The following is a 14,638-nucleotide window of genomic DNA, read 5'->3' as shown; positions in this document are numbered from 1 at the left end:
CAAGTGTATAACTAGACGCGGCAGGCGCGAATTTGACGCGCTATTCGCGTCCGGTGTGAACGCACAGTAAGGTTGAAAGTTGAGGAGTGATATTTCATTCAGACTTTATTTGTGATTTAATTTTCCCATTTATGATTTGAAATCCAAACACCTTCCACACATCGCTTCTCAAATTGTCAGGAGTGGTGATCTCCGTTTCCATGGAGACATTGCTCGCCGCCATTATTGACAGTATTGTTATGACGATGCAGTGTGGATAACGCGCACAATTGTGTTACGATTAAATTTTTTAATTGTTTATCAGACGAAACAAAAGCATTTCATTTTCACATGCCTGTGTAAGCCAAGTTGGCGAGAAAGGCAGGCAAGATATCATATAACAAAAAAATAAATAAAAGAAATAAAAAAAGCAATATTCGAATAGTAACTTCAGCATTCGAATAGTATTGATTTTTTAAATATTCGAATTATATTCGAATTTCGGAATTCGTTCCAACAGCCCTAATATTTACCCGTAAATAGTTGTCCCAGATCCATGTTTAAAGATCTACCCAATCTGGTCAGACAGTGTCCAGTCTTCTGAAGACACTATCACTTGGGACTGAATTAAGAATATGTACTGCCATGTTTGTCCTTATTACATCTTACTAACTTTGTCTGATGCATAAAGGAATTGTTCGTTACAGTACAGATAATTAATTGATCTGAATGAATCATAAACGTATGGCTTTGGAACGTCATGCGGGTGAGTCAATGATGACAATTCTCATTTTTGAATGAACGGTCTCTTTACGATCTAAGCAAATAAATAAATAAACATGTACAGAAAGGACACGACTCATCAATCATGCCCCTGTGTCATGCTTGCTAAAGACCACTTTAAAGAAGGTCAATAATCTTTTCACCTATACAGCCAACTTTATCAGATCTTGTCTGAGAGCTTTTCCCATTAGCCAGCATGGATTGGCAGGACATCTGCTGAACAAAGACAGTGAAAAGTATCTCGCCCTGAACAAAACCTTGAGGCCTGAGGGTCACAAAGCATGTGTTGTCAGGCAGCAGACGTGAAGGAAATGTGGTGGGGGATTATGGAGAGTGCAAGCAATAGAGATAGCAAGCAAAATTGTGACTTACTTGAAAATCGTCATCCAGTGGCTCGTCGATCTGTAGGTCCAAAACTTCATCTTGATATTCATCACAATTCTGGCCTCCTGTGTATTCCAACCCTTCATCCTCTGCTTGGTATTCATCTGCCTCATACTGCCCACCCTGAGAGAATCCTGCTCGGCACCCCTCTGTCTCTTCATAGGCATTTTCAGTAAATCCTACGTCTTCATCTTGAAGGTGACCAGAGGTGCCCAGACCCAGTGTTGCATTTAAACTCACAGCCTCACCCTGACCACTGGACCAGACACAAAGACACGTGTTAAGCACTGGACAATAAAGTAATGAATCTGTAGGTTTGTATGTTGCTTTTGTTACAAGAGCCCTTGAGTTACCACAAGATTGTTATTTTAAACCACTTATTTTAATTCCAAAAAAGTAAGCCATTTGATTAAAGCAGAAGGTGTCAAAGTTAGTTCAATGTCATCTCTAATAATGTTATGGATGAACTGCTCTATTGATTTTCGAGCACTGAAGCTTTGCATAAATTATGGGGTGAAGACCATTATGACCCCAAAATTTAAAAGTGAACTTTATTTATTCACTTTATTAAAATATATTAATTGTGAGCTGACATTATTCTATACAACAATAATAAAAAGAAGAACTTGCAATATAGGCTATTTTGGGCTATACTGCAGACTATTCCACCATTCTTCACCATAAAAACATCAGAACAGATTTAGTAAGTGGCGCCTTCAACTGTCATGACTTAAAACAAACTACATTTTATCAGTTAGGAAGAATAGCTTAACGTTGGTCTGATTCGTTTACAAACACGTTTTAAATGAAACACTTTGCCAATTAAAAAGGTTATACCAAAATAAATAAATAAATAGTATTTTGGAAAACATGTTTACACTGATGTACAATGTATATGAGAGTTCATCCATTAGATATTTAAAAAAACTAACAACAGCGTAAAATACTTTGCAAGCGGTTGCAGAGAGTAAGGGCCCTTTCACATCTACCTTGTTTGGTCCGGATTTTCTGACTTTTCAGTTTGATCCGAACCAAAATTACAGGCGTTAAACCTCCCCGGACCACGGTCCGGACCAAACAGACGAATTTGGTCTGATGAAAAGAGGTAGTCTCGGTCCGGATCAAACTGAACAAAGGTTTGGTTCGTTATAGTGTGAAAGCATTTTCTGTAAGGTTCGGACTTTCAGGCCATTTACAGGTAGTTCTGGTGGTTTACGCGTAGCCGAAGAAGACAAAGATAGCAGGAAAAATGAGCCGTGGTAGCACATGGGGAGAGGAGGAGACAAGGTTTTTATTTGAAATATGGTCTGACGACATAAGTCAACTGGAAAAACGCTTGCAGTCTTCTCCTCCTTTCCTGCCGGCGACGATCAAATGTTCGCACAATGAGGACGTTCATTTGGCGAATTTGAACTAGCCTCGTGTATAGTTGGTGCTGCAGGTAGTAATGCCGTAATAATAACCGTATAGTGGCAACAATATGCGTCTGTTCATTCATTGCTGTCAAAGTTACCTGCTGATTTGACAACACGCTGACGTCAGACCAACGCATTCTCATCCTTGGGCGTCATATACTGACGCTTTTGACAAATCGTCTACATCCAACGAACATGGCACCCTTTAGCGTCAATATGAGACGCACAGAGCTTTGTTCGGTTATGGTTGGGTTTAGGTCTGGGGTAGGGTTAGGGTTAGACCGCTAGGAGGCGCCTTCTGGCCCATATCTATCAGCGTCTCATATTGACGCTAAAGGGTGCCATGTGCGTTGGATGTAGACGATTTGTCAAAAGCGTCAGTATATGACGCCTTGGGATGAGATCGGGCTGGTCAGACGCACGTCTGTTTACAAACCAATCAATGTCGAGATGCAGCCCACATAGATGATGACGACAGGACGCAAGCATGTCATCTAAGTTCTTTAGTGCGCTAGCATAATTGCAGTGTGAAACCAAACCAAAACTTACCGAGTGTATAAAATGTATCAAAACATGATCTTTGGTTCGGACCTTGGTGCGGACTTTCAGGTGTGAAAACGCCCCAAGTTTAAGCCGTGCGTCTCGCACCCAATGAATTGAATTGAATGTTACTATAATTATACTTGATCTGTAGATAAAGGTCTATGGTTTTGCATTAAACAACTTTATCTTGCTGAACTTTATTGCTGTACCTTAATCATATTACTTTCTACCGGGTGTCTCTCACAACACTGGAGTCAGAGCATTATAATTGTTCTTCACGCGCACAGTAACTGACATTTAAAACTGTTAAAAGAAAATGCTCAATAAACTATTGCATAGATAGATACTGTATAATACACTACGCATCAATATGTCTTTCCTTTGTGATTTGAACTTTTTAATGCGGACTCGACGCACTGCGCGCTGTGACTCGTGTTGCTTCAAGCACATCATTCTGCGCTCGGGATGCGCATAAACATTTTGTGCCGCACTGTATTGGGGCCTTTCATATCATAATACAGCGACGCAATGAACGATTATTAATAGCCTTTCCAATATATCATATGTTGCTGCCTCATTAAACCGCTGTGCTATACATTTAAAACATGTCTCAATTTTATAGTAGGCCTAGGCTATAAAATAATTTATCTTTTTGATTTTTGTTATCTTGTTTTTCATGAATGTATTTTACAATACAAAGAGCAATGCGTAACGTTTTACCAGATTTAGTGTTACACTTATTGTCTCATATCTGTTCCCCCACTAAATGTTTTTTCATGTTCAGATTTAAGACAATTATTGTGCACTTGTGAACTGAATTATCCACTAATCTAGTTTATAATAGCATTTTTGTCACAGATTATGATCATATTTTTTTTTATTTGTTGTTTTTCTTTGTACTGAAGTTGTCTGTATTAAGTAGATTGTGTTTAACACACAAAAGAGTGATTATCAGTTCAACACACAGAGTTATAGAAATTATACTTGATTAAAAAAAAAACTGCCCTGGTATCGGATGGTATCGGTATCGGTCGATACTCAGAATGTTTGGTATCGGATCGGATCGGTTCGGTTCTGAAACAATGGTATCGTTGCATCCCTAGTTAGTATTAAACTGAATGCTGTATGAACGCAGCCGTGTTAAGCACAAAATATAGGACTGACAACTGTATAGCGCTACGTAAAAAAAAGAATCACAATAATAGTCCAAAGACTTGCGCTGTCGTCTCGTTGTATTGAGGTAGAAGAGACCAGGCAAAGGTATAGGTAAGCTGTGATGCAGGAGAATCCGTTTTGCATCATAGACGCTGTGAAATATCTATTTCAGTTTTACAGAGCGTACAAAGCACCATTTAATTTGGTCTCCGATTAAATTCCCACACTTTAGATCGGGCTCGATATTTTTGCAATAAATGCTGATTTTTCAGCATGTTTGAGAGTTGCTCATCATTAGGATGAGCATAAACAGTGCAACGAATCGACGCATTCCACACAAAACAACAAATTTACGTAATCGATTACATTGACGCGTCATTCCAGTCTTCTAAATCAAGCCATTTTAAAGAAACATTTAAAGAAAGCCATTTTTTTTCCCAGCTCCCCTAGAGTTAAACAGTTGAGTTTTACCGGTTTCGAATCAATTCAGCCGATCTCCGGATCTGGCGGTAGCACTTTTAGCATAGCTTAGCATAGATCATTGAATTTGATTAGACCGTTAGCATCTCTCTAAAAAAAAAAAAAAATTACCAAAGAGTTTCGATATTTTTCCCATTTAAACCTTGACTCTTCTGTAGTTACATTGTGTACTAAATGAAAAGTTGCGATTTTCTAGGCCAATATGACTAGGAACTATACTCTCATTCCTGCATAATAATCAAGGAACTGTGCTGCCATTTAAATAGGAATAATATCGAAACTCTTTGGTAATTTTTTTTGAGAGAGATGCTAACGGTCTAATCAATGATCTAAGCTAAGCTATGCACAGCACACTCTCCATATGACCATTGTATTGCAAACATTAAAAACAATATAAATAGTATATCGGTTAAAACCAATTCTGTATACAACACCTAAAAAATTATCGCAGTATTAGGGACTTTTCCGAGTCTTGTAAAAACCATCTAAGCTGCATTTAAAAAAATATAAAGGCCCTCAATAAAGTAATTAAAAATAGCTAAACATTGTCATTTAAAAATTTATGGATTTTTGCAGTGCCTAGGATTTTATTGTATTGTTGGAATACCTCGTATTTTGGTCCTCTTCATCACTTTGCAAGAGGTCATCATTTAGCTCCTCATCTGACAGCTCTGAGGGGTTCTGAGGATGGACACAAAAAAAAATAATATGAAAAATCCCTTGTTCAATCTACTTGACTTTTTGGTGCGATTTGTTACATATACTGCCTTTTGAGTCTTGGACAAGTACACCTATCAGTTAAAAAATGCTTAAGTCAGCAACTAAAAAAACAAGGGCCATGCTTTCTGCCAAAACAACAACAAGTTAATAACAGAGGATTATATGATATTGTGTAGAGGTGAGAGAAACAGAAAATGATGAAAAATACACTTTACCTTTTTGGATGACAGCCAATCTTCTTCAAGTAAGTCTCCCTCCTCCAAATCACTGTGAATTGATAAAAATGTATTAAATAAAAAAAATGCTAAATTCACAATAAATCTCTTTGAATTGCCTGATTTCAGAGCAACGCAAGATATTAAAGCAACAACTTCATCTGCTTTGCAAACACCACACCCAACAACAACCAATGAAATCTATATATACCTGGTTTTAGACCACAATCATTTATTAGTATGGTATAGGCCCTCCTTTTGTGGCCAATTCAGTATTTAACCCATCTTGGGAATGGCAGATAAAAGTCCTTCACAGTGGCCAGAGGGATTTTAAGCCATTCCTCTTGCAGAACAGTGGCCAGGTCACTATGTGATGCTGGTGGAGGAAAATACAGTCCTCCAAAACGCCCCAAAGTGGCTCGAAACATTCAGATCTGGTGACTATGCAGGCCATGGGAGATGTTCAACTTCACTTTCATGTTCATCAAACCATTCTGTCACAAGTCTTGCTTTGTGCATTGGTGCGTTATCATGCTGATACACGGCAGGGTACAATGTTTGAACCATGGTCCTCCAGAATGGTTCAGTGGTCCTTGGCAGTGATGCGCCCATCAAGCACAGTAGGGAAATGCAATGAGATTGCGACCCAAACCATCACTGATCCACCCCGTGCTTCACTCTTGGCAGCACCAGTCTGGGTGTTAAGCCTCTCTAGGGCTTCTCCACACCGTAACTCCCATGGATGTGGAGAAGACAGGGAAGGTGGACTCATCTGAGAACAACACGTTTCACATTGTCCACAGCCCAAGATGTGAACTGCTGGCAAAGCCCAATGAAACCGACATTTGGCATTGGCAGTGACTAAAGGATTGGCTATAGCAGCCGGATCATGAATATTGACAGTTTTAGTGGAAACTGGAGAGTCGAGGTGCACATTTAATTATGCATTGAGTTGGGCAGCTGTGGTTTTATGTTTTTTGTATACAATTGAAGTTAGTACCAGGACATCTCTTTCAGACAGCTTCCCTTTTGCGTTGACAGTTACTCCTGTTGGATTAGGTTCGTCCTACATGGTTTACCGAAATTACCCTGGAAACCATAGCTCTCCATACACCACAAAGACTTGCTTATCACAAATGCGTAAGCAAGATGTGCACCAACAACCTCTGATACGTCTCCCATTTAGGGCTGTGTTCGATATGACTATGTATCATCACATACTACTTGTCGATACGAGAATCGATACAGCTGCTTCTGTATCGATTCAACAGCATGTGCACAGCAGTGGACCATGCCTTTGAATTTGAATAAAAGAACAGTATTTAAAATGGAGTGGAAATGTGTTGAAATTAATTCATAGAATATAATGTATTACTTCGTATTATGTATACTATTATTCTTTTATTTATGTTTTAATGTACCATGCACCTTATGCAGAAGCTCTGAAATTTCGTTGTATCTTGTGTACAATCACAATAAAGAAATTCAAGTTCAAGTTAATGTATAGGCTAGAACAAGGTTTAATCTGACCCGCAGAGGAACATAACTGGGTTGCCTGATATCAAGAGACGTAATCCCCTTATCAGAGCTTCACAATTGCATAATGCAAGTGTTTTAGGCTACTTATTTTTCTCAACCTGGCAACCATGTGCAAGCGCTATCCACTATGGATAAAACGCTGGCTTTCTGAAAACACCGGTAAGCTTGCAGTTTAGCGATCTCCAGTTCGATATTCTATTCACAGAAAAGTGTTATAATAGTGCTGCACAATATTAGAAAAAACCCACATTGCGATATTTAATTTTTCTGCAATATATATTGCGATATAAAAACAATTTCACCATTTGATTTGAATAGCTCTATTTGTAAAAAATAAAATAAATAATTCTAGATTGAGTGGGATGATTTTGTAGGGGAGTGTATCTGCACATAAAAAAAAGAAAAACATAAGATAAATACAATAGAAGAAAGATACAAATTAAATAGGCAGTGCTTTATGTTAGGGCTGGACGATATGGGCTAAAAAAAAAAAAAAAAAAGATTTTGTCACCAAAAATCCGATTTACGATTTAAATCGAAAAAGTGACAATTGAGTGAGTCTCACGGTGAATTTGTGAGAGTTGGCAGCCCTGTGAATTCAGTTTAAACGTTTTAGCTTGTGCTGCCGCGGTCTTGTTCATTTGCCATGTTGTTTGTGTATCTCTATGCCAGGGGTCTCAAAACTGCCGGCCCGTGGGCCATTTACGGGCCCCCCTCCCTCCGGCCCGCAACTGATGTAAAAAATATAACATAATCCGGCCCGCAATTTTTTTTATTTTTTTATTTTTGGTTCATGCCAATTAAAAATACTACTTCATATTAAGTTGAAACAAGAACACGATTCTATATATAAATAAAAAAAACGTGAATGCATAAAAATAATTTTTTTTTAAAAACGCGCAAACCCGGCATATTTGATAAGAGAGCGGAAGAGAGCGGAGTTTATTTGTTTGGCTGCTAAAAACATTGCAAATATGTCTTTTTCCATACCGAAAAGGAAAGTGGATGATGAACACAGACAGTTTCAAGAAAGATGGACATTGCAGTATTTTTTTGTGGAGTTTAATGGAAATGCTACCTGTCTGATATGCAAAGAAAAAGTCTCAGTCCTAAAGGAGTATAATCTCAAGTGTCATTACACAACTAAACATGGAGAACAGTGATAAAACAGTCATGAAGTTGAAGAGAGAACTAACGTCCCAGCAAAGCCTTTTCCACAAAGCCAAAAAGGATGCTGATGCTGCAGTTGAAGCAAGTTATGTGGTGAGTGAGTTGATCGCTAAAGCAGGAAAGCCATTCACTGAAGGGCAGTTTATGAAGGATTGTATGTTAAAAGTCGCTGAGATTCTATGTCCAGAAAAGAAGGGCTTGTTCAACAATCTCTCTCTATCTGCAAACACTGTGGCCGAGCGGATTAGCGAGTTGTCGAGTGACATTTATAATAAATTGCGCGGCAAAGCTAGAGTTTTCACTGCGTACTCTTTGGCGCTCGACGAAAGCACAGACAAAACAGACATTGCGCAGCTAGCCATTTTCATCAGGGCGAGACACTACAGGTGAATAGGGTACAATTTTTAAATAATAGATATCACCATGAAACTTCCTCAGTTGATTACTTACACAAGTTCATAAAAAAAATGTATTACAAGTTTTTGAAATTTGTATGTTTAATTAAGCAAATTAGGCATTATCTCATTAAATATGCGCAATTTTGCATATATTTTCGGTAGATAGATCTGAACATATGATAAAGCCAGGTGCAAAATTATTTTTTCATTTTGATTACACACAAGATGAAAAAAGATGTTCAGAGAGATTTCAGGATATATGCTTTCATTACCTAGGAAATCTAAATATACTGTCCATACCCTTAAAAAAATCGATTTGTCTCATATTTTTTTGATTAAAATGTCACATAAATCAGGCCAGGAATGATTTATTAATAAATCCCTCTGAACATATCTTCATAATACTGCTAAGTGAATAACTGGAAAGTTTGGTGTACATCGGTGCTACATAGGCTGAGATGTTTCTACTGGAGAACGACAAAAAACTCATTTTGAGAAAAAGGTATTTAAAGATTTGTAATGTAAAAAATCATACTTTTTTAGTGGAAACAACTATTTACTGACACAATATCTTATCAAATCATTAGCAACAACAATACAAACCACCTAAATCACATCAAAACTTAAACACAGCATTTATGGCCATTAACTGAACAGAAAAACAGTCAAAAACACACATCTAAATGTCAGAGCACGTCACGTGATGCATCTTAACGAATCACGTTGTCAGAAATTGACATCAGCCAATGAGATTTCGCTTTTAGGGTTAAATGCCCATTATACTTTCACAATTGGTTGCTGATTAAAAAAAAAAGACCATATTTGGATCCGACAGCATTGTAAAGGAGAGAGAGCGCTTTCCAACGATGTGTGAGATTAAAGGAAGCAGAGAGAGATCGCGGAGCAGCGCGTTGATTTAGAACGCCAACTTTTGTTGAATTTCGGAGAAATCTACAGACGCAAATAGACAAAGTGTAGTAAAACAAAGACCTACATGTGTATTTAGGACTTTTTTTCACCACAAGTCTGAAAGAAAACATGTTATTGAAGACAAATATCCCAAAATCTCAAAATTGACCAGTGAAAAAAAAAACAATGTTTTTGCCTGCCGTGTCTCGCCTTAATGAACAATTTGAAGTGACGGAGGAGTTGTTGAGTTTGTTTCCAATGCATGGCCGTACTACAGCCAACGATATATTTCAGCAGCTGTGCGACGCGATTGAGCACGCTGGTTTGCCGTGGAACAGACTGGTGGGCATTACCACTGATGGCGCCCCATCTATGACCGGCAAAAAAAACGGACTGGTAGCGCTGGTACAAAGGAAGTTAGAAGAGGAAAATGCAGATCCAGCAGTTGTTCTGCACTGCATTATACACCAACCGGCTCTGTGCAGCAAATGCCTGAAATATGAACATGTCATGTCTGTTGTCCTGAAATGTGTAAATTACATCAGGTCGAGAAGTTTACAGCACCGCCAGTTTCGGGCCTTTTTAGAAGAAATTGAGTCAACATATGGCGATGTACTTTACTTTACTGAGGTGCGCTGGCTCAGCAGGGGGAATGTCCTGAAGAGATTTTTTGACTTAAGAGCAGAGGTGAAGAGATTCATGGAAGATGGCAGAATGGATGTTCCTGAATTTGATGATCCTAAATGGGTCATGGACCTTGCATTCTTAGTGGACATAACACAGGAACTGAACATCCTTAACTTGAAGCTAAAGGGTCCTGGTCAGCTCATCACAGCAGCATATGAAAGTGTGAAAGCTTACTCCACAAAGCTGAGATTGTGGAAAACTTAGCTTTCTGCAAAAAACCTCAGTCATTTCACTACATGCAGATCTCTTGTGGAGGAGGGCACAGTATTCAGTGGTGATGAATATGCTTCTGCTATTGACAACCTGCTGGAGGAATTTGATCAGCGTTTTGCTGACTTCAAGTCACACCGTGACACTTTCCAGCTGTTCGCAGATCCCTTCTCAGCTGACGTGGAGACTGTCCCAAGTGTGTTGCAAATGGAGCTCATTGACTTGCAGTGCAACAGTGAGCTAAAAACTAAATTCAGAGAGGCACAGGGAAAAGCAGACAAGACTGGACAGTTTTTGAGAGAGTTACCTCCATGCTACCCAGAGCTGTCCAAAGTGTTCAGTCGGGTAATGTGCCTTTTTGGAAGCACATATCTGTATGAGAAATTGTTCTCAACTATGAACTTCAATAAATGCAAGTACAGGTCCAGGCTTAGTGATGCCCATCTTGAAGCTGTACTCAGGGTTTCAACTGTGACCTCCATCAGGGCAAATGTGGCTCAGTTGTGTGAGCAGAAGCGCTGCCAGGTGTCTGGCAAGAAATAGAATAGTGTGCAAATGTATTCAGGGATTGCATGAGTTCACTGCAATGTTGTTAGTTCAGTGCAATGTTTTGACAAGTTATTTAAGTTAAAGTAAAGTAAGGGAAAAAAGGTGGCACTAACTGTTAAAATTATATTATATATTGTTAAATATATGTTTAATATATTGATGTTTAAATTTTTTTGTTAAGTATGACACAAATATGTTACATAATCTGAAGTAAATGAGAGCTAACATTTCAGCAAGTGAAGTAAATTTGCAGAAAAATATTGTACTTTCTTGTTGTGCTTGAATGTTAAAATGGCCCTCCTATGAACTTTCGTTCACAGCAGTGGCCCCCAGCCAATTTGAGTTTGAGACCCCTGCTCTATGCCAACCACTGAGCCCGCTCGGAACTACGGGAGCCCAGAGGGGAGCGTCTGTGGATGTTAAAAAGAAAACCGATTTTCATTCAAACAAGTCGACGTAAACTACACATTCGAGTTAATCGATAAAATCTATTTATCGCTCAGCCCTACTTTGTTTTTATCAGATACATCTAACAGTATTCAGGAGGTACATAAATGTAAAATAACAGTCTTCACTGTATATATGAAATATAATTAATTCATACAATTTATCTTTGTTAAAGAAAGTGATTTTCTCTGTCTTTTGTTGTTTGATTAAGATTGGTGATGCAAAAAGCAGCGGGTATATTAGACTGCTGTCCCTTTAAGACGAATGCACGGATCCAATATAATGATACGCATCGGTTTCCTTTCTCAATCCTCTTAAACGCATAACAAACTGTATTTATGAGGATACTCGCAAAGATTGGCTACATGTTGGGTGCACGTGTCCATTCAAGCTCAAAAAGAAGAGAAAGCGAACTGAATCCGGTGTTCACGTGCTGTCTGTGCTGCTCAACGTGCGCTTACAGAAAACAGAGTGCGAGTTCCAGTCTTGCGTTTGATGTTTAAATTGACAGGACTTTAAAACTTTAATGATACATTTTCACGGTACAGATTCACTTGACTGTGCGATACTTTTGTCGCGCCGCACTCCACTTTATTCCTATGGGTGACGTCATGCGACTTTGACGCACTCGCAAAGCATTCCGGGAAGGCGGTGCTGCATTTGAAAAACTGCTGCGCGTCAAAAAAGCTGGCCGATGCCCATCTTTATGCAAATTAATCCGTTGAACACGTCGCGACTATCCAATAGAAGTAGAGCACATGGAGATGGTGGGTGGGGGGGGGGGGGGGGGGGGCTGGGTCTCTCACGGGTCCTTTGTTCAACATTCGCCGCTGACTCAAAACCACGCCCATAGCGGTAAACTTGAGGAACGCCCATCAAAGTACAAATGTGGGGAGGCGTCGCGACACCACGCAACAGTCGTGACGCACAAGTGGATCCGCACCATCACTCTATAATGTTTTTTTGCAATTAATCTGCGAATCACAGGGCAGGGTGGGAAATTAACTTTTTTGTCCACCAGCCACAGTGGCTGGTGGATGCCCAATTTTACCAGCCACTTATATTTTTTACCAGCCACTTTTTCCGGAATTCAAATTGCAAGAAAGAAATTGCTTCAATACGTTTTTTATTTATTTCAGGGTACCCCCAGGATCCTCCAGCTTAAATTCAAGGCTTTTTAAGACCTTTTTAATACCATTTCAAATGAAATTCAATGCCAACTTCGTACCCATTCCAACATAAGTATGAGGGGAAAATGTCAAATCTGTATACATTTTAAACCCTGGAAAATAATTATGTAGGCTACTATGTAGGCTACTTGAATTAAATAAAACATTTTATTTAAATGATCAGTCATATTTAATACATACGCAACAGCGTTGTAGTGCGCTTGGTGTGTGTAGGCCAGTGTTCATTTTGGCAACCATTTTTGATTCAGTCTTAGTCTTCATCTTCAGACGAAAATGCTTATGAATGCAAACTTTTAGTCATTACTTTTAGTAAACTGCAGTTACTTTAGGTAGCTATTTTATATGTAGTCTTTAGACAGAAAATGTCATAATTATTCTCTCTAGGCCATTCAATTAAGCTTATGAGAAATTATTTACATTGCACTCTTTAGCAGTAGCACTTGTGCAATTCTACATATCCCTTTTCCTAAGTTCCTCTCTTCCACTTAGACTGCAGTCACACCTTTTCCATTAAGGGACAATATTCGCCCCCTTTAATAAATTTTTTCATTTAATTTTTAACCTTTATAATACCTTTTAAAAATAAATAATGCTTTAAATAAAACAATGTTCAATAAATATGCAATGTTAAAAAACGTTTTTAATATTAATAAAAATATTATATTAAAATAAGCCAGTAGGTGGCGGTCATCGAGTCATTCATTCATTGAATCTCAAGATTCGTTCAAAGCCACAGATTTCGTTGCAAATTAGAGCAATAAGCCTGACTACTGTTTTAAATGCAGTACATCACTTAAATGTTACCCTTTTTTTTTTTACTGTTGTATAAAATCAATGTCACATTTGAAATCGTGTGGATATTCGGGAAACATTGCATTCTTGCTCATATATGATCAACATTAAAAACACTGCTGGATATCAGCCTGCATTTTGATCGCAGATTTAGTCGCACAAACAGCGCAAGCGGCTCGCGACAGAACACAGACCGACTGAATGACACTTTAATTTAAGTAGAAAATCTCAAATAAAGATCGCTGAACTCCAGCTTGTCTGTGTTTTCAGATAATCCGCGCTTCAGCAGTGTAGAGAGCGTGCGCGCATGGTTAAAAATAATTTCCCTTTCTTCTGCACCAGCTCAGCTCAGCTCAGCTATATATATATACACTTTTTATTTTATTTTTATTCTCAGCTTAGCTATGTGTATAAGTTATACAGTATAACGGTCTCTTCAGCGCCGTGACACAGCGCTGAAAACCAATCAAAAGAGTTACTCGACAAAAGTGTATTATTGTTACTTAGCAACCGCATTCTTTGACAAAGGCTGTCCAATCCGTACAATGAAATCACTCGCAGCATGTATTGGTTACTACTTAATACATTCAATGTTAAGTCAATGTAAAGACGCGTTTATGCGCGTCTGGTGGTCCTGTCCTGGTCCCTCGGTGGATGCGAATTTTTGCGAACTGTATTCGCTTTTGGTGTGAACGCAGCATTATTATAATCCACCCGCCACTGTGGCTGGTATACACGGCAAAGTGACCCGCCACTTTGAAAAAGTACCCGCCCTCGGCGGGTGGCGGGTGCTAATTTCCCACCCTGTCACAGGCGTTCTGAACCGGTGTGAAGTTGGACTGTATGGATCACTGATCAACTATGATCCCCATTCTTTACATCGTACATCCTGCGATGTGACTATCGTAGATGCGCACATCGTGAAATCGATACTAAAACGATATAAATCGTGCAGCCCTAAAATACATCATGTCTGTGTTCATTTACATGTCCGATAGAGAGTGATTGTGAATGTATGAATTACCTAATTAATTGCTTCAAAAACAGTGATGTTACTATCTCCTTGCTGAGAA

The 14,638-nt window shown here is 38.8% G+C and overlaps 1 protein-coding gene across 5 annotated transcripts in view; it reads right to left on the bottom strand.

Moving 5' to 3' along the window:
* The window catches only part of rbm33a (RNA binding motif protein 33a), a 74,526-nt gene that overhangs the window by 57,696 nt on the left and 2,192 nt on the right, over positions 1 to 14,638 (bottom strand). For all 5 annotated transcript variants that reach the window (XM_079604870.1, XM_079604871.1, XM_079604867.1 and 2 more), the window contains exons 3-5: positions 5,675 to 5,726; positions 5,347 to 5,420; positions 1,135 to 1,402 (exon numbers count right to left, since the gene is read on the bottom strand). In XM_079604870.1, coding sequence (XP_079460996.1) covers positions 1,135 to 1,402; positions 5,347 to 5,420; positions 5,675 to 5,726 — 394 coding nt within the window. The remainder of the gene's footprint in view (positions 1 to 1,134; positions 1,403 to 5,346; positions 5,421 to 5,674; positions 5,727 to 14,638) is intronic.

This window comes from Phoxinus phoxinus (genome assembly GCF_949152265.1).
Source record: "Phoxinus phoxinus genome assembly, chromosome: 2".
NCBI lineage: Eukaryota > Metazoa > Chordata > Actinopteri > Cypriniformes > Leuciscidae > Phoxinus > Phoxinus phoxinus.
Note: the sequence above shows the minus strand (reverse complement) of the source record. Positions and strands in the feature narration are given on the sequence as shown.